Source organism: Podarcis bocagei (assembly GCF_964188305.1).
Source record: "Podarcis bocagei genome assembly, chromosome: 14".
In the NCBI taxonomy this organism is placed as follows: domain Eukaryota; kingdom Metazoa; phylum Chordata; class Lepidosauria; order Squamata; family Lacertidae; genus Podarcis; species Podarcis bocagei.
Window position 1 is genome coordinate 46,135,187 of NC_138139.1, and position 24,314 is coordinate 46,159,500.

Consider the following 24,314-nt stretch of genomic DNA (forward strand, 5'->3'; position numbering starts at 1 on the left):
GTAGCTGGTTCCAGGTTTGGGGAGCAAGTGAGCCCCAGCTTTGAAAAGGGTGACAGCTAGAACAGGCCTCCCCATGCATGCTCTGGCTGTCCGATTGCAACGGGAAACAGTGGTACCTCGGTTTAAGAACAGTCCTATTTAAGAACAATTTGGTTTACAAACTCCGCAAAACCAGAAACAGTTTGAGAACTTTACTTCGGTCTAAGAACGGAATCCAAACAGTGGAAGCGCACCGGCGGCGGGAGGCCTCATTAGGGAAAGGGCGCCTCGGTTTAAGAACAGTTTCAGTTTAAGAATGGACTTCTGGAACGGATTAAGTTTGTAAACCGAGGTACCACTGTGTGTGTGTGTGTGTGTGTGTGTGTGTATCCGAACTCTTTTTGGCCCCATCTTTGCTGAACATTTAAAGCACTATACAGTCGTTCCTTGGATCCCGAACGCCTCGGTAATCAGACGTTTTGGCTCCCAAACACCGCAAACCCAGCAGTGACTGTTCCAGTTTGCGAATGTTCTTTGGAACCCAAATGTCCGACGGAGCTTCTGCTGGGCTGCAAAAGCTTCCTGCAGCCTATCGGAAGCTGCGCTTTGGTTTCTGAATGTTTTGGAAGTTGAACGGACTTCCGGAACGGATTCCATTCGACTTCCGAGGTATGACTGTAAAAGCACTTTAAACAGTCATGGCTTCCCCCATTTGTTAAGTGAGGTGTTAGGAGAGGGACCCCCCCCCCTTTAGTCTCCTCCCAGAGCTAGTTCCCGGAGTGGCTTAACTGTCGATCCCTCTTCCCAGGGAACTCTGGGAATTTGTTCAGTGAGGAGAACGAGGTTCTCCTAAGAACCCTCAGTACCCTTAAGAAACTACAGCTCCCATAATTCTTGGGGTAAGCCTTGGTGGTTTAAAGTGGCATGAAACTGCTTAGGATGTTTAGTGCAGATGAGGCCAGAAGCAGAACTTGAATATTGGCCGTCCACTCCTCCGCCCTACCCAAAATGCTCTGTCTTGAAAAGTGCATGGAGGCCATTTTGTGTTTTGGAACATTTTTTCCATGTAAACCTGGTCCAAGCTGTAGAGGCCCGTTGCAGTTAATGGCTCCTCTCAGGCCTTTCACACTAGCAGAAAATAGGAGGATATTCCATTGCTGCCGCCTCCTTCATGAAGGCCGTAATGAATGGCCATTGTCCTGCTGCCTGCTGTTCCAGTCTGACATCACTGGCGCTCTTTTGCGATGGTGTTGGACAATTTCTCTCTCCCCAGTTAACCCTTCCCACGATCTCTTTGAGTTTTGCAAGCTCCATTCTACATCTTCACGTCTCCAGGAGAACCACAAATTTGCTCAGGGTGCTCGGCTGAGACTGAGAGGGTTCAGACTCTACTCTGAAACTGTGATTTTTTTTTGCATGCTTGATTTATTGTGGCATCTGCACCGGCTCCTACCTGATAGAGCTATGGTTTGTGAGTGGCTGTTGAAGCTGTTTTTTTCTTTCAAACCATGGTTCAGGCAGATCATGGTTTGGTGTTGCATGTGAACTGACAAACTGTGATGTTGCTTCGGCCTCAAGAGGCTTTGGTTTGGGGGTAGGATTCGGGGACTTTTGAGGCACAGGGGAACGGAAACAATAGATGCTATGGTCTGCCTGAATATTGGGGGCACAATTTGTGGTTTTGAGCCTAGACTGTGGTTGGCAGCGCAGGAAGTTTTCTTCTACTAAGTGAGACGACTGATCCTTCTAACTGTGCTGATTGGGAATGGCTTTCCATGCTTTCCGATGGGGAGTCTTCTCTAACTGTGCCGGGAAGTGCTTTGGAATTGGGACCTTCTGCATCAGGGGTCAGCAAACGTTTTCAGCAGGGGGCCGGTCCACTGTCTCTCAGACCTTGTGGGGACCGGACTACATTTTGAAAAAATAATAATGAATGAATTCCTATGCCCCACAAATAACCCAGGGATGCATTTTAAATAAAAGGACACATTCTACTCATGTAAAAACATGATGATTCCTGGACCGCCCGTGGGCCGGATTTAGAAGGTGATTGGGCCGGACCCGGCCGCCGGGCCTTAGTTTGCCTACCCATGTTCTACATGCAAGGCAGATGTTCCACTTCTTGACTACAGATTTTCCCTTTAGCTCACACCATCTGTGTTGAAGCTGCTGTTGCAATCCTGGAGCTGCAAGCCCCCCCTCTCTTTACCAGAATTATTACAAATCCTCCCTCCATTCTTTATGCAGCCTATTCCTGCAGAACTGACGTTGGGTGTGCATTTTGGAATGTGTCAGGCGAAAGCTTTCTAGCAGGGGGAGCCCAGGCGTTAATCAGACAGAGCGTCAAGGGCCATCAACAGATCTTGCCAAGGCCTAGCAAGGACTGGGCATGTCTGTGTGCCAAATTTTGACCTTGCACATGGCGCCATAGTACCAGAGTCGGCCACTGATATTGGCCATGAAGCTCACAGGGTGACTTGGGGGGAGCTGTAATAGTTTTTGTTTTTAATGTTTTTGTTGTTGTTTATATGCCACCCATCTGACTAGCTCGCCACTCTGGGCAGCTTCCAGCAAAATATTTTTTAAAAATACAATAAGACACCAAACATTAAAAACTTCCCTATACAGTGGAAGTATTGCATACACTTCAGGTTACACACTCCGCTAACCCAGAAATAGTGCTTCAGGTTAAGAACTTTGCTTCAGGATAAGAACAGAAATCTGGCTCCAGCGGCGCGGTGGCAGCAGGAGGCCTCATTAGCTAAAGTGGTGCTTCAGGTTAAGAACAGTTTCAGGTTAAGTACGGACCTCCTGAACGAATTAAGTACTTAACCCGAGGTACCACTGTACAAGGGGAAGTCACTGCATCTCAGCCTAGCCTACTTCACAGGGTTGTTGTGGCGATTAATTGAGGAGGGAGGAAGAAACAAGCATGCTATCTTGACCTCTTTGCAAGAAATGAACAAGGAATAACTCAACACGCAACAACACTGGTGCTGTTACGTGGAAATTCAGAAGAGCTCTCCTTAAGAACCCCACACTTCGTGCCCAAGCCGTTAAAGATCAAAGTTTCCCATGGAAAAGATGGGCATTTTGCACCGTCTCTCGAGTTATCCTGAGGATAGCAACGATTGCTGCTAACGCCAGTCCTGGCCAGCTGGATCCAGCCTCGGAAACTTGGTGACCTGAACGATCATAACCCCCTGTGAGCGGTTGCTGCCGCCACCGCATTCTGAATGAAGAGCTTGAACGGATTCTCGAAAAAGGCGGCGTTGTCCCAGACTGGTTGCTTCATTTCCCCCCCTCCAAATGCTTGGAGATGTAGTGACCTCTAGCGGTCAAGAAAGGCTCCCCAAGGATAGGAACCCTGGGGAATTGAAATTCGGCTCTGTGCTGTGCATCCCACAGCCCAGAGCTGGTTCGTGCTAGTTAGGAGTTAAATGGCAAAATCCAGGCCTTGTACCAAATCAGATCGTTGGTTTATGTGGAAATCGTTCAATTTGGTTGTGTACGTTCTGATGTTTTGCTTCTGACTGCTTTTGCTTATGTTCATGCTTAGTACATGTGTTGTAAGGTGCCTTGAGCGTGGTTTTAACTTTGGAAAGGTGGCATACAGTGGTGCCTCGCAAGACGAAATTAATTTGTTCCGCGAGTTTTTTCGTCTAGCGAATTTTTCGTCTTGCGAAGCACGAAATCCCATAGGAATGCATTGAAATTCAATTAATGCGTTCCTATGGTCAAAAAAAGTCCAAACAAAGCCAAATTTGGTACAACAAGAGTTTATTAAGTGCTCTTTAAAGTCACACATACTGTAAAGAGCATTTCAAAAATTGAAGGAACAATAAATTAAGTTTCTAAACATGACAGAAAAACTTTTTTTAAAAAAAACAACAACATGGCCCAATGGTCACAGAAAATCATAAAAATTCAAAAAAACCCACACAAGCTCCCAGATTCTTGCAAACCCCTCCTCAACTGTTCCCCCAGCCACCCACCACACAGAAATTCAAATCCAGAAATTTTTTAAAAAAACAGCAGAGTGGCCCAATGGTCACAGAAAATCATAAAAATTAAAAAAAAAACAACCACACAAGCTCCCAGATTCTTGCAAACCCCTACCCAACACCAAGTCCTTGAATTCCAAACACCCCAACCCAAAATCCAACCCCCCCCCAAAAAAAGTTTTAAAAGTTTAAAATAAGTTTTGGAAAAGCTTCAGAAATCACCAAAAACCTCAAAAAAGGCCACCACACCGCGTTCTATGAGTTGCTCCTCGAAGTCAAGTCGCAACTGTATTAACAGTGTTAAGAAAAAGGAAACAAACTTGCAAGGAGTTTTCGTTTTTCGTCTTGCGAAGCAAGCCCATAGGGAAATTCATCTTGCTTAGCAGCTCAAAAAATGGAAAACCCTTTCGTCTAGCGAGTTTTCTGTCTTGCGAGGCATTCGTCTTGCGGGGCACCACTGTACAAATAAAAGATTGATGGATTGATCATTGGTCCATCTAGCAGAGAGGGATAGCTCAGTTGGTAGAGCCCAATAATAATAAAAAAATTATTCTTTATTAAATTTGTATACTGCCCCATACCTGCAAGTCTTAGGGCGGTTACAACATAAAATCACAGTAGAAAAAAATACAAAATAAATAATAAAAACAAAAACAACTCAATATTTGTATCGGGCATAGGCAAACTTGGCCCTCCAGATGTTTTTGAGACTACAACTCCCATCATCCCTGACCACTGGTCCTGTTAGGTAGGGATCATGGGAGTTGTAGTCCCAAAACATCTGGAGGGCCGTGTTCGCCTGATCTATATGCTGCCCACCTAACTGGGTTGCCCCAGACATCTGATGGGAGGGTATTCCACAGGGCAGGGGCCACTACCGAGAAGGCCCTCTGCCTGGTTCCCTGTAACCTCACTTCTTGCATGAGACTCCTAATTTCAGAGTTGTGGGTTCGAGGTCCACGTTGGGCAAAAGATTCCTCCATTGCAGGGGGTTTAGAATTCTTTAGTACCTGGACAGCGGCTTGGCTAGAATTGGGCTCTTAGTTTGTTCTCTCTTTCTCCTTTCTCATAGATCCTAAAGGATCCTCAGAAAAGCGGAAAGGAGGTAAGGGATCACCTGAACTTTTGGAAACATCTCTTCGTCTCCACAGTGCTTTTTTCTTCTCCCCACCCATGGACTGTCATGGACTGGTTGGAAGCGGAGGAATGGTGGGAGGAACCAGCTTCGGAATTCTTAAGAGAATAGAGCTCAGAGCCCAGGGATTGGTGGTGGGACAATGATAAGTAGAGGGAGAAGACTGGGAAGAGGTGGTGTTGAAAGCTGGAAACGTAACAGGGCTTAGTGAGATGGGAGAGTCTGTGGCAGAGAGAAGGCCAGATTCAGAGGCAGAAGCTGAAGCCAGGAGAGGATGGAGGCCATCAAAGCAGACAGCTGAAAAAGGCTAAATTAAAGGATTCTAATTAAAGGGTTTTTAATACAAAGTTGAGATGTGGGTAGCGCTGTGGGTTAAACCACAGAGCCTAGGACTTGCTGATCAAAAGGTCGCGGTTCGAATCCCCGCGACGGGGTGAGCTCCCGTTGCTCGGTCCCTGCTCCTGCCAACCTAGCAGTTTCAAAAGCATGTCAAAGTGCAAGTAGATAAATAGGTACCGCTCCGGCGGGAAGGTAAACGGCGTTTCCGTGTGCTGCTCTGGTTTGCCAGAAGCGGCTTAGTCATGCTGGCCACATGACCCAGAAGATGTACGCCGGCTCCCTCAGCCAATAAAGAGAGATGAGCGCCACAACCCCAGAGTCAGCCACGACTGGACCTAATGATCAGGGGTCCCTTTACCTTTAATACAAAGTTGCAGGCTAAAGTATAGTGACATAGGGGAAGTTTTCAACTGATTCCTTAAGGGGAAACACCCTGGTGGTTCTCCATGGAGATGTGTTCCATTGTTTTGGTGCCACTCTTAAAAAGACCCTGTCTTGCATATTTGCTTGAGAGGTCATCACCTTGGAATTGATGTTTAGGACCTGGTCCTATTCTGAACATGGCACATCAAGATTTAATTGATTACATTTTGGGTGTACATTTTTTTTTATTCCCTCTCCCCTCCAAAGAGCTCAAGTTACTCCCTTGAAGCAACCCTGAGAGGCAGGTGAGATAGTGACTTTTCCATGGTCACCCAGTCCAGGGAACATTGTGTTGGAGTGTGAATTCGAACCCGAGTCTTCCCAACCTCATTTCAGCACTGCTATGCCTCTGCTGGTTCTTGCTTTATTAAAAATACCCGGGATAGCTCAGTTGGTAGAGCATACGACTCTTAATCTCAGGGTCTTGCGTTCGAGGCCCATGTTGGGCAAAAGATTCCTGCATTTCAGGGGGTTGGACTAGATGACCCTTAGGGTCCCTTCCAATTCTACGAAAAAAGATGATAAGAGAGTGTGTGTCCTCTTTCTTTCCAGCGCTGAAGAAGAAACGGCCGCCTCTCTTGAGCATGCCATCAGCAAACAGGCAGTCATCCGTCCCACCAACGTAAGAACCGCTGCTTCGCTCTCTTGCAAATTCCTAAAATGCTGTCTGCTGTTATGCTTTTTATTTTATTTTTTTAATTATTGGTGCTCTGTAATGTGTTTTCAGAGGGGCATGGGTGGCGCTGTGGGTTAAACCACAGAGCCTAGGACTTGCTGATCAGAAGGTCAGCGGTTCGAATCCCCGCGACAGGATGAGCTCCCGTTGCTCTGTCCCTGCTCCTGCCAACCTAGCAGTTCGAAAGCACATCAAAGTGCAAGTAGATAAATAGGTACCGCTCCGGCGGGAAGGTAAACTGCGCTTCCGTGCGCTGCTCTGGTTCGCCAGAAGCGGCTTAGTCATGCTGGCCACATGACCTGGAAGCTGTACGCCGGCTCCCTCGGCCAGTAAAGCGAGATGAGCGCCGCAACCCCAGAGTCGTCCATGACTGGCCCTCATGGTCAGGGGTCCCTTTACCTTTAATGTGTTTTTAGTGTTGTACGCCGCCCTGGGATGTTTTTGATAAAGGGCGGTTTATAAATTGAATAAATAAATAAAAACAAATAAAGCTGGAGCTCTCCAGCTCATAGTTTGTCTACATAAGGAGAGAGGAGTCTGTGGCGCTGCTGGACTATATCTCTCTCATAAAGCCCTGACCATTGTGCATGCTGGCTTGGGGCTGATGGGAGTTAGCGTCCAACATCACCTTTGTTAGGGGCACAGTTGCCCACTTCCCCTTTAGATTCTCCTCCCCATTTATGTGCCCCTCGGTTTTGCTGGAGCCCTAGTGACTTTACTGAGTGTACCCGTTTGACACTCACCAGCAGCCAAATTGCAAAATTTCAGAAAATCGACACCAGGTGGACTTTTAAATAGAGCCTTTGTATTTCCTTGCAGACCTCCAAGAAACTTGGATTCTAGGACTTTCATTACTGTTGGTGAGAAGGTATGTTGATGCTGATGTTGTTCTGTTTTTGTTTTTGTTTTACTTGTTTGGCACATGCACACCAATTAACAACATTTTTTCTCCCTGTGATGTTATCTGGATTATCAAGTATTCTTCCTTGTTCATCTTTAAATAATTGTTTGGGGTCCGGTTTTATATAGATTACAGCTCCTTCCTTTTTTGTTGCACCTGAGGTTACAAAGTCCTTTCCCAAAGTCCTTTTGTTCTTCAATATTCTTCTACGTTTCCTCGCTATGTGTGTTTCTCAGAGGCAAATCACATCAAGGTTTAACTTCTTTAACAACAAATTTTGTTTGTGAGAGAGATAAAGAAGGTTGCTGGCTGATGTTAGCAATACTAATATTGGCTCGATCCTAAGCTAAATGTATTATTTTGTCAATTTTTTTGTGCGTCTTTCTTTCTCTCGCCTGGTCAACAGAATTTCGAAGTAGAGGCCGACGACTTGGTGAGCATTTCAGAGTTGGGAAGAGGAGCTTACGGCGTAGTGGAGAAAGTGTATCATGCGCAGAGCGACACCACCATGGCTGTGAAGGTAAGAACTGCAGTACTATATAAATATTTATTTGTTTGGTTTTTCAGATTAAAGTTTTACAATTACATAGCCAATATACATCATAAAAACAAGATTTCCAAAGAATCTCCTGGACGTCCCTCCTCCCCTTTGTGGGTCCTGTTGTTAGTCATTTCCTCCTGCATCTTTTATAATACAGTGGTAACTTGGTTCTCAAACTTAATCCGTTCCGGAAGTCCGTTCCAAAACCAAAGCATTCCAAAACCAAGGTGCACTTTCCTATAGAAAGTAATGCAAAATGGATTAATCCATTCCAGACTTTAAAACAACCAGGGGAGGAATAGTTTTCCTGAAGCCTTGACCGTATGGTTATTTCCTTTTTCCTTTCCCACTCTCTGCAGAGAATCCGAGCCACTGTGAACTCTCAGGAACAGAAGAGGCTAGTGATGGACTTGGACATTTCCATGAGGACTGTGGACTGCTTTTACACTGTCACGTTCTATGGAGCCCTTTTCAGAGAGGTAGGTGAGCAGCGCGAAGGCCAGAGCCTCTTCATTTTTGCCGGCCACCTCAGACAGCGAGCACAACCTCTGAAGCGTTTGCTGAAAAGCAGGGGGAAGCCAACCTGATGCCCCCCCAGATGTCTTATTTATTTATTTGTATACAGCACAAAAATGTAACATTTAAGTAATAACATTGGTTAAACAAATAGCGTTCTCAATAAAGCGTATTTTTGAAAAATCAAGTTCCAAAGGCATGTCTCGAAATAAAGGAGGGATGACTCCTGCCACGCCCTTCCATTGGCAGGGAGTTCCACAGGGCAGGACCTGCTAAAGGTTCAGTCCTCTGATGAAGGCCAACCAATTCATCTCTCTACCCTTTCTCCTCCTCCTCTCCCTCCCTTCTTTTTCAGGGTGATGTGTGGATCTGCATGGAGCTAATGGACACGTCTCTGGATAAATTTTATAAGAGGGTCCTGGAAAAGAAGAAGACGATCCCCGAAGACATACTTGGGAAAATAACCGTGTCTGTGAGTGGCACCTTCTTTCTCTGGGGAAGGTTGCTGTGGGACCCACCCACCCATAGCAAGTGAGCCAGGGAGAGCAGTCTGCATGATTGCAAACACAGAATGCAGCAGCCAATACAGATGGAGAGACCCCAGCTTCTCTTTGAAATCAGGGTGGGGTCGTGCAAAACCCTTTTTATTAATTGAACTTCCATATTGAGGACTGTCTCCCCAAGCTGCTTATTTCAGGCTGGTGAAGAGGCGTGTGTATCTCCCCCTCCTGCTGCAACAAACTCCCTTCCCTACTTGCCTCCCAGAACCAGAAGAGGCATGAAATGGGCAGAGGGGAGATACCTGCAGGCGCAGTCTCTGATTATTTGGAGAAGAGGGGACTTAGGCAGCTGTGGGGAGATGGGGGACCTTCAGTCTCATGGGGGGCAAGACTTACTGGAGATGAGTTGCTGTGCTCATTAGGCCTGATACTCCTTTGCAGATTGTGTTTTTTGCTAATAGAGTTAACTCTAGCTTGCATAGCGTGATTTGTGAGTCGAGGGCCCGCCACCCGCTTAGAGATAAATAAGACACAGGGACACATGAATTTAAGGTTAATGGGCTAAAGAAGGCCACAACTTTATTGGTTACAGCATGTGAGTGCTATTGGCTTTAGGCATTGGATCAAACAGTCTATACATGACTCCACCCCGCTCAGCGGGGAGTCATCTGAAGGTTAACAACCAGTGGGAGGAGCTTGTTGATGCAAATACAGTGGTATCTTGGGTTACATACGCTTCAGGTTACATATGCTTGAAGTTACAGACTCCGCTAACCCAGAAATAATACCTCGGGTTAAGAACTTTGCTTCAGGATGAGAACAGAAATCGTGCAGCGGTGGCGCGGCAGCAGCAGGAGGCCCCATTAGCTAAAGTGGTGCTTCAGGTTAAGAACAGTTTCAGGTTAAGAAAGGACCTCCAAAACGAATTAAGTACTTAACCCGAGGTACCACTGTACAACTGAAGCTTCCCATGATGTCACTGGGGGTCATGCCATGGCCCTAGCCACCAGCAAGGCATCGGACAGGATCCACAACCGCCGGATTCCTTTAAAGGAATACCCACACAAGGGGGGGGGGGTAGGTGATGGCCACACCTTTCCTCCAACACACGACACATATTCCAATGCCTAACCAGCAATACCCAAAAAGTTGTGACGGTTTGCTACGAGGTAAGTGAAAAATCAAGAAGCTGGTTCCAATTTGCCAGATGGATAAACATTCCTACAAGGCCCCCTGGGCAACCAGGGCAACCCACCTGAGTCCATAGCAAGGTCAGACACATAAATATGATCTAAAGGGCGGGTGGCCGGGTGATCTGATGACAAAGGGGCACAGAATGTGAAGATGGAGCTGCCGCGGCTGCTTGAATGCGGCTAAACCCTGCCCACAAGCCAGTCCTATTGGCTGGCCTACAGGCGTAGCGCGGCAGCCAGGTAAGCTGACGCAGGGGGCTGAATACGCCCCCCTGCCGACAGGGGAACCTGTTGGAAATCAAGCCTTTATCAGGAGAAACTGGCAACTCTCCCAGGCACCCGGCTTGGTCTCCTGTTGACCTCCCTGTCTGCTTTCCCGGCAAGACCCAGGCAGAGGTCGCGATAGGCGATCCTTCTCAGCGTGAGAAGAACACACCACTCTTTCCTGCCCCCCCAGGCAGGGGAAAGAGATAGACAGAAACGTATTTACATGCCTTTATTTCTGTCTTTGCAGCGTTACAGAAAACACGACTGCTCTCTTCAAACTCCAACAGCCGAGAGACAAACTCCTCCTGTACTTCCTGTACAGCTCATATTACACTCTGAGCTAATTCCGGTGCCCTCTGCACTGTGAATAGACTGTCCCTCTGTTTCCCACGGAACAGTCCCAACATTCCCGTTATGTTTTGCTAGCAGTAGCTCGCGGCTGCATTGCTTCTATATCGTAACACACCTGCTCACAACTCCTCCCCTCTGTTTGGAGGAGAGGCTTTACTGCTGGGTCGCTCCAAGCACGGCAGCTCACCTGGTTGGCCAAAGCTGGTCTGCAGCTAGAATTACACCTCTCTCTCTCTCTTTGTCTTTCTCCAGATTGTCCGAGCCCTGGAGCATTTGCATAGCAAGCTGTCTGTGATTCACAGAGGTAGGCATTGGAGTTTGTGCATTACGAGGGCTGAGCAGGGGGCGTAGGGCTCATAGGCAGAGCACCTCTTGGGATCTGGAAGATCCTAAGGCCAGCCTACAGCATCTCCTGTTGGAACGATCCAGGTTGCAGACAATATAGAAAGATTGCCTGCCCAGAACCATGCCAAGCTGTTGCCAGTCAATATCCAGTACTGAGCTAGATAGAGGCGGAGAACAGTCTGTGCTGATAGAAGGTGGCTTCACCATTAATCATTCCAGAGCCGCTAAAGTTAGTTTCCATTCTGCCTGACTGGACACACCTTGTCATGTTTGCATCTGTATCTTGCATATAATAATAGTTTATTATTTATACCCCACCCGTCTGGCTGGGTTTCCCCAGCCACTCTGGGTGGCTCCCAACAGAATTAATGATAATAATAACAATAAAAAATGATAAAACACCAGACATTAAAAACTTAACCTAAACAGGGCTGCCTTCAGATGTCTTCTAAAAGTCAAATAGTTGTTTATTTCCTTGACATCTTAAGCATTCCGCAGGGTGAGCGCCACTACTTCTGCCTAGTTCCCTGTAGCTTCACTTCTCGCAGTGAGGGAACTGCCAGAAGGCCCTCGGAGCTGGACCTCAGTTTTTCATTTAAAAAAAATTAACGGAGGAAAGTCTCCCTAGCCGATCCAGAGAAAGAAGCGTTAACTGCTCTCTTTGTGCATTTTCCTTTTAACAGACGTGAAGCCGTCCAATGTCCTTATCAATAAACAGGGACATGTCAAAATGTGTGACTTCGGGATCAGTGGCTACTTGGTAGATTCTGTGGCGAAGACCCTGGATGCTGGTTGCAAACCTTATATGGCGGTGAGTTTTTGATCAGTTGTTTGGGGCACACCAACCTTCTCTTGCGCCCCCCCTTCAATCAATCCGTTTTTTTGTGATCAGTGATCAGCCTTCAGGAAGAAACATGCACAATTATTTATTTGTTGGTTCGTTTGTTTCCTATATCCGAGGATCACAGGGTAGTGTACAATATAAAAACACAAAAATACATGACCTGGTAACAAATGTAAACAATAACCACTCCCCAGTATAAGAGCCTATAGATTGTTTAATTAGCCCAAAGGCCTGGGAGAAGAGGAATGCTTTTGTCTGGCGTTTAAATGAAGGCACCAGACAAGCTTCCCTAGGAAGAGCATCCCACAAGTGGGGAGCCACCACAGAAAAGGCCCCGCTCTCATGTTGCCGCCCTCTGAACCTCTTGCAGAGGAGGCACACAAAGAAGGGCTGCAGGTGATGACTGCAGGGTCCAGGTGGGTTCATATGGGGAGAGGCGGTCCTTGAGGTATTGCGATCCTGAGCTGTTTATACAATAATACCAGGCCCTGGGATCTTCGGATAAAGGGTGGTCATATAAATTGTATCAATAATGGGAAACCAGACTGATAAAATTACGAATAACAGTCTCAGGCAGGCATGGAAAACAAAATTATAAGTTTGCTCAAATGAACTCTGGCGAGTTTCACATGCACGATTTTTAGCTGCTCTGGAAGGAAGAGATGGATGTGTTCTTATCTGAAAGGACCCCCCAAAAAGCATAAAATGCATTTGACCATCCTGGGAATTTCTGTCAAGTGAGTTCAAGTACAGATCTTACGTATATCCCAGCAAGAGAAGTGGTGCTTAACTGCATGAGTTGTCAAGTTCTACTGTGGTTTATAATTTGTTGGGAGCCACCCAGAGTAGCTGGGGCAACCCAGTCTGATGGGTGGCATAAAAATTATTAGAATTATAATTGTAGTAATAATTATTATTAGTCTGCCTCTCTGGATTCACAGAAGCGTTTACATTGACAATAGGGGACTTCTTTGAACTTCCCCTCCAAAGTGCATTTAACGGTGCCAGAATAGATGCCCCATGATGTTCAAAGAGCACACAAAGAACCCAATTCCTCCCCATTGGTCATTTCAACAGAATGAGTGTCACTTGGCTGAGGATCCTTTACAGGCTCTCTTTGGGGTGAATGGGGGGGAGGGTATATTCTGCTATTGGTCCCATAATAGTGTTTTAGTGATACGGATTGTCCACACGTCATTCCACTTCGTTAGTTGTTCTGTGATGCTTCCCCCGATGTGAATGGGCACAATTGCCGTCTGGAGGATAACTCTTGTGCGGCAAAGCAAAACGTATCTGGATATTTTCAGTGCAGTGGTACCTCTGGTTGCGAACGGTATCCGTTCCGGAGGCCCGTTCGCAACATGAAAAGCCCGCAACCTGAAGCGCCGTATCTTCGCAGGTGCGCGGTGCAATTTGGTGCTCGTGCGCATGCATGAAGCGCGATTTAGCGCTTCTACACATGTGTGAGCGGTGAAACCCGGAAGCAACCCTTTCCGGTACTTCCGGGTCGCCGCGGGACCCAACCTGAAAAAACGTATCATTTAGCAAACGTAACATGAGGGAGGTATGACTGTATTAAAAAAAAAACCCACAGGATTTCAGCAGGAAGCTACAGTGATACCTCAGGTTATGAACTTAATTTGTTCTGGAAGTCCGTTCTTAACCTAAGGCGCACGTTCCCTACATAGTCCTCCTGTGGCCCCAGAAGCGGATTGTGTTCGTATCCCGGGGCAAAGTTCGCAACCCAGGACACCTACTTCCGGGTTTGTGGAGTTCGTAACCCGAAGCAGTTGTAAGCAGGACTGTTCGTAACCCGAGGTAGCACTGTACTTAATGTGCAGTCTGTCTGCCCTGAAGATTTCTGCAGGTGCAAACAGTATATTTATATCTTACCCTACCTGCAAGGAACTTGGGGGAATGGTTCTCCGCCTCCCCTTTATATCCTTAAAACAGCCGTGCAGGGTAGTTTGCGGCTGAGAGGAGGAGTGGCCTGGCTCAAGGTGAGCTTTCGTGGCTAGGCAGGGACTTGAATCCAGCTTTCCGTAGCTCAACCCTTTTCGATACCTTTCCTTTGCAGCCAGAGAGAATAAACCCTGAGCTGAACCAGCAGGGGTACAATGTGAAATCGGACGTCTGGAGCCTGGGCATCACCTTGGTAAGAAATCTACGCAGAAGTGTGTCTGTGTGTAAAGGGATCAGTAATTGAGTGGGTTTAAGAATTCAACAGTCAGGAAACACATGAACACTGTTGAGGATCCATGAAATATATTGCATGAGATATTGTCACCTTGTTGTGGGGCTTGCCGCAATCTAGAATAGACATATGGAACTCCCTGCTACCAGATGCAGGGGTGTATATTAGTGTAAAGGTAAAGGGACCCCTGACCATTAGGTCCATTAGGTCTGGGGTTGCGGCACCCATCTCGCTTTAATGACCGAGGGAGCCGGCGTACAGCTTCCAGGTCATGTGGCCAGCATGACGAAGCCACTTCTGGCAAACCAGAGCGGCGCACGGAAACGCTGTTTACCTTCCCGCCAGAGCGGTACCTATTTATCTACTTGCACTTTGACGTGCTTTTGAACTGCTAGGTTGGCAGGAGCAGGGATCGAGCAACGCGAGCTCGCCCCGTTGTGGGGATTTGAACTGCCGACCTTCTGAGTGGCAAGTCCTAGCGTCTGTGGTTTAACCCACAGCGCCACTCGCGTCCCTGTGTATTGGTGTACTTAGCTTTAAAAGAGGATTAAAAGAAAAATCACAGGGAGAATTTCATCAGTGGCTACTGGGCTAATGGAGCCTCCTTGTTCCAAGACAGGATACCTCCAAATAAGAAATGTCAGGGACGTAGAACGATGAAACTTGCCTTCAGGCATTCTGGTTGGCTACTGCAGCAAGCAGAAACACTGGACCCAGGTAGAAGTTCCGTTTGACCAGGAAGGGCTCTCTGTTTATGTTCTGTTCTGCTCTCTCCCTCTCAGATTGAAATGGCCATTCTCCGATTCCCGTACGAATCCTGGGGCACCCCTTTCCAGCAGCTGAAGCAAGTGGTGGAAGAGCCCTCGCCTCAGCTGCCTGCGGAGCATTTCTCACAGAACTTTGTGGACTTCACAGCCCAGTGGTAGGTGCCCTTCCCATCCAGGCCGCCATCTTGTCTCCCAGAACACACTGCACTGGAGGTGATCCATTTCCCTGGAGCACAGTGCTTGAAAACACCCCCAGCTTTGCATTCAGAATGTCCCTGGCAGCATCTTCCAAGTTGGTTTTTATCGAAGTAGGTTTTACCCTCGGGCATTTTAATCTGGTTTAGGACCCCGTTGGCTGTTGGTGGTTTTAGGGACGTGTGCAATACAGCTTCTTCACCACTTTGCTGTTGGAGTGATTTGTAGGTAGAGGAACCTCATTTTCCCACTGTCTGTTATTAGCAGCTTGCAGTGAACTTCACCAGCATGTGAAATTCCTGGGATAAACATCTCTGGGTTCATGTGGATGGTGCATGGGCACACCTGTGCCTTGGAAGCGAGGAGCATCTGCCAACTCTTGCCACCCCCACTCCCAGCCCAGATTTACCTCTGTAGTCACATGGTAGCAATAAGTAAACAAACAACCCCTGTGTTGCACAATGTGACTCAGCAATATCAAAACCAACACGATGGCCAGAAACAATAACAACGTGAAAAACTATGGAATAATGCAAAACATCAAAATTATCAAACTGATGAAGAACTGAATGAAACAGTAGTTGCTATCTGGAAACACTGTTCAGCAGAGTTCAGATTTGGACATTTGCTGATCATACAAAGCTTTACAAGCTTGATCTCTGCCGGGTAAAATCTGGCACCGTGACTTATTCAAGGACTTCTAGAGACTTCAGTTTGATAATTTTAATGTTCTGCGTTATTCCGTAAAGTTTTCTATATTGTAATTGTTTCAGGCCATCGTGTTGCTTTTGATATTACTGAGTCACACGGTAGCAAGCTGATACCCTTAAGTATGGCAAATCCAGAAATTTGCACTCTTGCAGCTCTGCAGAAGGCAAAAGCAGCGAAAGCAATTTTGTAGGAACAGGTGAGAGGAAATAGGGACTGTCCTTGATGAATTTGGGCAGCTGAAATGTATGCAAATTGAAATTATAATGTGTAATTAAAAGGCAACATAAAAGCTGCCTACAACAAGAGCAGAATACTGGGACCTGCCCCCCACCCCCATTCCCCCCCCCAAAAAACTCCATGTATGAGTAAAATATGATGCAAACTATTGCTTTTTTCCTTTTTCAAACATAAACCTTTGTTAATGTTATGCAGAGATAATATAGATTGGGAGGAATGAAAGCTTCACACAGCACTCAAGTTTCTTCTGGGTCTTGGTAGGATGCATTTAATCACAAAAACATACGTTTCACATAACTATATATATCACAAAACTCTGTTTACATAAAACAGCCTGATGAGTATTCAGGACTATATTAAAATGCCACACAAATAAAACCAATGCCTTCATTACTATGAAAAAGTTACATTTTATGTTTACTTCCTTCATAGCAACATAATACCTATCCAGCTTTCCTCTAAAGTTCTTAATGTTTTGTACAACCGACCTCAACTCTCACGAATTTTCTTTCCTTGTTTTTCATTCTCTTAGTTTGAGGAAGAATCCTGCCGAACGATTGAGTTATGTGGAACTCATGGTGAGTGTCTCTTCTTCCTTCTCCAAATTTGGTTAAGGGCTATGTGTTGCCAGCAAGGAATTAATAGAATTGTAGAGTTGGAAGGGACCACGAGAGTCAATAATAATAATAATAATAATAATAATAATAATAATAATAATAATACTTTTATTTATACCCCACCATCCCTGGCCAGAGCCAGGTGCAGAGCAGCTAACAACAGTAAAATTACAGTAAAAACATAAGGGGGGGGGGACCAATTTAAAATACAGGTTAAAATGCAATTTAAAATGCCGCCTCATTTTAAAAGTAGCCCATAGAGCAAAAACCATAAGGGGAGGGAAACATAAGGGTCAGACTTGAGTCCAAACCAAAGGACAGGTGGAAGAGCTCTGTGTTGCAGGCCCTGCGGAAAGATGTCAAGTCCCGCAGGGCCCCGGTCTCATTCCACCAAGTTGGGGCCAGTACTGAAAAGGCCCTGGGCCCTAGTTGAGACCAATCTAACCACCTTGCGACCTGGGACCTCCAAAATGTTGTCATTTGTGGGCCTTAAGGTCCTCCGCCGGGCATACCAGGAGAGGCGATCCCGTAGGTCCGACCCCCTGCAACGCAGGAATCTTTTGCCCAACGTGGGCTTCAAATCTGTGATCCTGAGTCTCATGCTCTACCTACTGAGCTATCCAGGAAATGACTGCCCTTCATTGGAGGATTTTACACAGAGTTTGGACGGCCATCTTATCAGGGACTCTTTAGTTGTGATTCCGGCATTGCAGGGGGCTTTAGGGGGCTGCCTTCCAAGTCCACGATTCTATGACCGCCTCTTCCTTTGCTCCTTGTGCAAGATGAGACCTCTTCTCCCTGTCCCAAACTGAAGCCGTTCTCCTTTCCCAACAGGCCCACCCGTTCTTCACTATGCACGACACCCTCGAGACTGATATGGTCTCCTTCGTCACAGAAATCCTGGGAGAGGACTCCTAAAAGTCCCGCGGAACCTCGCCATCGGAACAAAAGAACCATCCCTGCCTTCTCCTGGCGGGGAGAGAAAACGGAATAAGGATTTTTATAACACCAACTGTGGTTTGCACAAAAGAGAATGAATGTCTTCGCTGCTTCCTCCCCTCCCCACCCCCCCCAAAATAATTTTTCTCTTCCCTCCCATCCCTTTTTTCGGCATCATGCTGGACTTAGAGAGCGATTTTATTATTATTATTTAACAAGAGGCCTCTATGAATGACACGTTTTTGACGCGTAGACGTCTTCGATCCCAACTGTAGCCACGCACAGTCCGCTTAAGGGTTGAAGGGCGCTCAAGACAACTCCCCCTCGGGTGGGTTTTGAGAAAAGCACGTTGTGTTACTTTTAAAACCAGGCGCCTTTTTGAAATGCAGCTGTGTGTGTGTGTGTGTACGTGTGTGTGTACGTTTGTGTGTCTATGAGCATGTGTACTTTTGCTTGGAGAGATCTGAGCCCATCTAAAAATGCATACAAAATCACAGCAGGCACAGAAGTGTCACCTGTCACAGGTGAACCAGCAGACCTGCGGGGCTGGTTGTTTTTTGGGTGGTGTCACTTCATCTTGCAAGCGGCAGATCGCATTAAAATAAAATAAAAAAGCTCAGTAGATCACGAGGCTCTTAATCTCAGGGTCGTGGGTTTGAGCCTCATGTTGGGCAAAAGATCCCTGCATTTCAGGGGGTTGGACTAGATGACCCTGATGGTCCCTTCCAACTCTATGATCTGATATCTATGAACTGAACCCACACCCCAGTTACTCCCTGTATGTCGAAAACTAGCTCTTAGAGCAGAATGGAAGAGTTATTTAAATGTTCTCCACTGTGGAAGTCTGGGAAGGACTCTCACCTATAATTCTGTTTTTAACACGACTCTTAGTTTTGTTATCGCCCCCAAACATTTACTCATTTAATGCTAACAGCTCTTTTTCTTAGATCTAGACAGACGTCTCCTTCAGTTTTCCACAGCTAACTGTAATATATTATCAGTTTCTTTTAAATGCTCTGTCCAGTCACAGTTGTGTGGCAAAGTCAGTACACACACACATACACAAACCCCTCTTTCAGCACAAGTAGAGAGTCCCCCTCTCCAAAATTGCTCTGGAAGCTGTGATTGAGTTGAGCAGCCATCTCTTCTGACCTAAGACCACAGGTGCATCCTGTTGTTGGACTGCCATACCCATCATCCCTTACCCATTGGCCATGCTGTCTGCTGGGGTTGATGGGATTGCTAGTCAAGCAACGCTTTGAACACCACGTGTTTCCCACCCCTGCTATAGAAAGAGTCCCAAGGACAGACAGGCAGTTCATAGCCATATTTAACGTAGTGGAGGGAAGAATCTAACGTCCAGGTTTATCTAACAAATCGCCAGATCTTTCTTTCTTCCTTTTTAATGGAAAGAGCAGTTGAATGTGGGGTGTCTATATGTATTGGGGTGGGGCATATTGACAGTTCCTCTGCTGTCTCCCCCCCCCCCCAAAGCTCACATACACAAACCAGCTTCAGTACCACCCAGCCAGTCGGTGACAATGGGAGCTGTAGTCTTAATAAGACTTTTTTAAAAATCCACAGACACTTTTTCATCTGTGACACATTGCAGAGTAGAAGCATCCATGTTGGTTTCCCCACCACGGGGACAAGTGGACTTGCTTTTTCTGTCATGCCAGCTAATGCCTGCACATGGGGAAGTTGTGAGTCAGTTGTCCAGTGTTGGGTGTGCTAAATGGCAGTCCCTATCTGGGATTTCTCAGGCAGTGCCCATTTCCATTCCTACCTGGAAATGCTGGGATTTGAACCTGGGACCTTCTGCATGCGAAAGCCAGGTGCTCTACCGCTGAGCTAGGGGCCGCCTCCTTTTGTTCATCTGTCTCATCCTCTCGGAAAAGGTGCTTACCAACACAGTTGACACTTGTTGCTAAGTTGTACTCTAATGCCCTGCCCACGACCGACAAAAAGGGAAGCATTTACCTGTGATATTATATAGCCCCACTTGGTTTCTGTGGATTACGTCTCTCTCCCCTCCCCTAAACACACGTGCAAGTCATATCCATTATTATCTTCCTTCTTTCTAATATATTTGTACATATAAATTATATTTTGAAAACTCAGCATTATGCCCAGGTTTGGCAAAACAACCAGCAATTTCACTTAGACCAACCAGCCTTAGGGAGTGTTGGCGAAGCGTTGTGGTTCAAAGGGGGGAAAACAAGCCACCTAATTTTTAACGGGTCCTTTTTAAGAAGCATCCCTGGATTCTTAAAAGCATGCCTTGGGTCTTCAAAAGTGGCCACCTCCTCTGGAGAAATTAGGTTTCCCTCCTTTGCTCTCCCTCCTACCCCCAACCCCAATAATGTTCCTCAAAGTTCTCTGCCTTAACTACTTTTGTAATTCTGTGGAATAAGGTCCAGGGTTCTGGAACCGTAGGAATGCAAGCAGGATCAGGCCAAAGCTCCATCACTGACCAACCACATCCCTCTGGGAAACCTGCAAGTGGGGAGCTAAGGGCCCTCGACTCCTGTTAGGGCCGGTCCTGCCATTTGGCAGAGTGAAGTGTCTGCCTCAGACTACATCTGCCGAGGGGCTGGGAGCAGCTACAGAGTGGTACCTGCATGCCTCCTAAGCTAGCAAGCTGATTTTGGGGGCAGTTGAGGAAGCAGTTCCATCACCAGTGCTGAAGTTTGACCCCATTTGCTCTGTACATTTGAAGTAGCCTCCTCCTACTTTAAACAATGCCGGAAAATGCTGAGAGCTGTTGGGAGAACCCCATTCAACTCGCAGAGTCCCTTGGGGAAGAGGGTTTGGCTGCTAAACAGCTCCTGAGAATGGTAGCTTCTGCATGTGATGGGCGTGGAGTTACTTTTGGCCTTCCAGTTGTTGCTGACCCACAACTCCTGGGATCAGTGGCCTCGCCGGGGCTGATGGAAGTTGTATTTCAGCAAAGGTTCCCCACGCCTAGTATATGGAATGGGTGAGGAGAGGTGCCGCCACCTGCTTTCACGTGGGCAACACAATGCCGTCACTGGCTGGGTTGTCTTTCCACACCTGGGCTTCAGTAGCCATGCCGCCACTGAAAGTGGAGGTGGTATATTGCCATCATGGCTCCTATTACTTTGCCCAACCTCCCTTCTTGTAGCCACCAAAGCCCAGTGGCTATTGCTTTAGCAACCTCCTTAAATTAAATAGGTGTCGTTTGATCTTTTGTCTGTCCCGAAAAACCCATGCCTTCAGCATTTTTAATGTTTTATTTTTTAAAAAAGATGATGAATCACTTTCCATTTTTCTCCTGAATTCCCCTTCCCTTCATCTCTTCCTAAGGCAAACTGCTGCACTTTTCTCATGGGTTAGCCTTGCAAGTGTCGTGTGGCAGGTTTTTTGAATTGCAGGTGTTGTATAATTTTTATCACTCGTCTTTATTTTTAACGTTGCTGTTGTACTTTTCTGGAAAATATCCCCCCATCCTCCTCTTCCTTCAAAGCTTTGGTGAATTTTTTTTTTTAACTGCATGGTTTTGGATTTTCAGCCTTGTTTTCTCCACTTTTATATCCCCCCCACCCCACTTTTTCCAATAAAAACCTGGTTTGAGAAAGCGAGAGTGACTCCATTTTGAACACCCAATAAACAAAATGGCCGCTTCCCCACTAGCGAGAATCCAGGCCAAGGGGCTAAATGCAGCCCATGTGCCCCCTCTGTCCTGGCCATGCCCATAACTGACCTTACCTCACACACTTGTTGAGTGGTTTTTGCCTGACTGGAATGTGTCCTAATAATGCTTCTTGCTTGCCTGGATGGTGAGTGGTGTGTGTGTGGTAGAAGTTAGCCTGTTTTATGTGGGTAAAATTCACATTCAGCATTTGCCTCTGGCCCTGCCCGCTCCCGGAATGTGGCCCACCAAAGGTTGCGCACTACGGAATGTGGCCCTCAGCCTGAAAATGCTTTCCTGCCCTTGTTACATGAGCTGGAACTACGTGGAGCCAGAGAGAACCTTCTGGGTTGATCTTAGTTTAGAGAGAGCCACATACCTCTCTCTAAACTACACTGCAGCTTGCTTGCTTTTTCTCCTCCGCTTCCCCTACCCCGCCTGGGTCTTTTCCAAAAAAAGGCTCACCGGCGGGGATGGAAAATGGTTTTGTATCTAGGAAAGGACTGGATGCTTTTATGAATTGGAAGACTGTATATAACAACGAACTTGGTCATTGGTTTTCAATAAAATAAGCCACCCAACCCAGTTTCTTCTGTGATTTTTTTCCTTACAAACACTTTAAATAAAAGTAACAGCCAAGCTTTCCTTGATGATGTGTTCTTACTCCAAATCAGTGTTTCTCAAACTTGGGTCCCTCTCCAGCTGTTTTTGGACTACAACTTCCATCATTCCCGACCACTGTTCCTGCTAGCTAGGGATGATGGGAGTTGTAGTCCAAAAACAGCTGGAGAAACAATGTTCTAAAGCTGCTTGCCATCACAACTCTTAAATCTTGCATTAATTCCTAGCTGGGGGAAGAGAACTGCTTGGTTAAGGCATCCTTGGTTTGACCCAAATCGTTCTGTCCATTGCTATAATGTGTTGTCATTATTCTGTGATGAGTTGCACACCTAGATCAGAGCTGATCCTGATTTGCTGCATCTCCAGACTGCCTTACATGTTTACAGAGCAACTTACAGGAAACTGTTAAATCCAAATGTTTTTAAAATGTATATTCCACCAAGGCAAGTGTACAAAGGCCTTTTATGCTGCTGTTCATTTTTGCAACATGACATGGATGCAATAATAGTGCAATAGCGGTGGATTTACACTGGACTGTTGAAAAATCATTCTGCTCTATTAGTTCTGCAATACTTCTCCCATGTTAATTGCATTACTGCTATCTGGAGGGGTCCCGCTGCATGACAAAATAAGGGCAATAAACATTAAACCGAAGCATCACTTGTATAAAATGCTACAGGATTTCAGCAGGAAGGAAAAGGATAGGGAACAAAACTATGTGTGCCACAAAACATTTGCAGGTGCAAAAGGTATTGTAATAATCACGTATAACCACCTCAGTACCAGCAGGAGTAGAAAACCACCATGAATGCATAAGCAGGAGCGGCCCACTGTCTCCTGACTTATTCCCAAATTCCTGGTGGAACTTAAAATGTCATACACTATTGCCATCGTTTTATCATTTCATGCAGTAGAAAGTGCAGGCTAACCAGCAGATTAAATGCAGAGTGCAGATGGGGCCTAGTTCCTTCTCCCCTAGTTCCTTATTCTTACCCATGTTGAATTTATCCCTTAAAGCAAGGAATTAAGTGCCATTTGCCTTTTTCACAGAGTTGGAAGAGGGGTTGAAGAAGGTACTTCAAGAGTGCTATCACATCATTTTGACGAATGCCTTCAGAATTAGGTACCATATCCCTATTAATCTTTTATTCATAGCAGCACAGCTTCAAAAGAGAAGTAAGGGGCTTTGTACTTATTTTAAAGCATTTTTGTCTACTCAAAGTGGCTTAACGATGCCAAAGTTGTCTTCCCGGTGAATGTAATAAATGCATACCGGGGCAAGTGCAAGAAATTCCATTTGATGCTTTTGTGAAATGATCCATTTTTAACTGCCACCCCCCCCCCCGGTAACCTCAATACCACTCTGTGCCACAGATGTTCAGGCTGGAATTGCTTGCATTATTTTAAATTCTTCAAGGAAAACACAGCTTTGTTGTTGTTGAGTCGTTTAGCCGTGTCCAACTCTTCGTGACCCCATGGACCAGAGCACGCCAGGCACTCCTGTCTTCCACTGCCTCCCGCAGCTTGGTCAAACTTATGCTGGTAGCTTCGAGAACACTGTCCAACCATCTCGTCCTCCGTCATCCCCTTCTTCTTGTGCCCTCCATCTTTCCCAACATCAGGGTCTTTTCCAGGGAGTCTTCTCTTCTCATGAGGTGGCCAAAGTATTGGAGCCTCAGCTTCAGGATCTGTCCTTCCAGGGAGCACTCAGGGCTGATTTCCTTCAGAATGGATAGGTTTAATCTTCTTGCAGTCCATGGGACTCTCAAGAGTCTCTTCCAGCACCAGAATTCAAAAGCATCAATTCTTTGGCAAAAACACAGCTTAAGCCACCCCAAAATAAGATATTGGAGCAGTCCAAATTATTTGCCTATGTATGTACATGGAAAATAATACATCTAGCTGAAAGGCAACACATGGAGATCTCCACTGATCATTGCAATGCATCCCTATTTATAACTATTGCATAATTATAATTAGGGATACATTGCAATTATAATTATTATTGCATAGTTATAAAATTATTGTATAATTGTAGAAGGAGCAGTGGCTGTGAGGGGATGTGGCTGTGAGAGTATTGGTGCAAAATAAATAAATTCCTGGATGCCAAGATCCAAGTTTGTGGCAAGTAGTCATTGGTGAGAGAACCCGAGCAGAGATTTAAAGTCACAAAGTATGCAGCAAAGTAAATTGTGAAAATATAGGCTGTTAGTCCTTTAAAATGTGACCCTCCAAGTGAGTTCCAAAATGTCCCCTTAAACAGTTGCTTTCCAGAGTTTCCCTCCTCACTCATCATAGGAAAAATGCGGCATATATGTTAAGTTAAAAATTGGTTTGCTTACAAAGCCTTCGAAGGCCATGTTCACG

The 24,314-nt window shown here is 46.1% G+C and overlaps 1 protein-coding gene across 3 annotated transcripts in view; it reads left to right on the forward strand.

Annotated features, from left to right (window-relative positions):
• MAP2K3 (mitogen-activated protein kinase kinase 3) overlaps positions 1 to 21,907 on the forward strand; it is a 74,943-nt gene extending 53,036 nt beyond the window's left edge. For all 3 annotated transcript variants that reach the window (XM_081169693.1, XM_081169694.1, XM_081169692.1), the window contains exons 2-13: positions 5,056 to 5,088; positions 6,433 to 6,502; positions 7,376 to 7,424; positions 7,864 to 7,977; positions 8,358 to 8,477; positions 8,870 to 8,986; positions 11,078 to 11,129; positions 11,854 to 11,981; positions 14,092 to 14,169; positions 14,991 to 15,130; positions 16,651 to 16,696; positions 17,570 to 21,907. In XM_081169693.1, coding sequence (XP_081025819.1) covers positions 5,056 to 5,088; positions 6,433 to 6,502; positions 7,376 to 7,424; positions 7,864 to 7,977; positions 8,358 to 8,477; positions 8,870 to 8,986; positions 11,078 to 11,129; positions 11,854 to 11,981; positions 14,092 to 14,169; positions 14,991 to 15,130; positions 16,651 to 16,696; positions 17,570 to 17,653 — 1,031 coding nt within the window. In that variant the 3' untranslated portion in view covers positions 17,654 to 21,907. The remainder of the gene's footprint in view (positions 1 to 5,055; positions 5,089 to 6,432; positions 6,503 to 7,375; positions 7,425 to 7,863; positions 7,978 to 8,357; positions 8,478 to 8,869; positions 8,987 to 11,077; positions 11,130 to 11,853; positions 11,982 to 14,091; positions 14,170 to 14,990; positions 15,131 to 16,650; positions 16,697 to 17,569) is intronic.
• Positions 21,908 to 24,314: the final 2,407 nt, after the last annotated feature.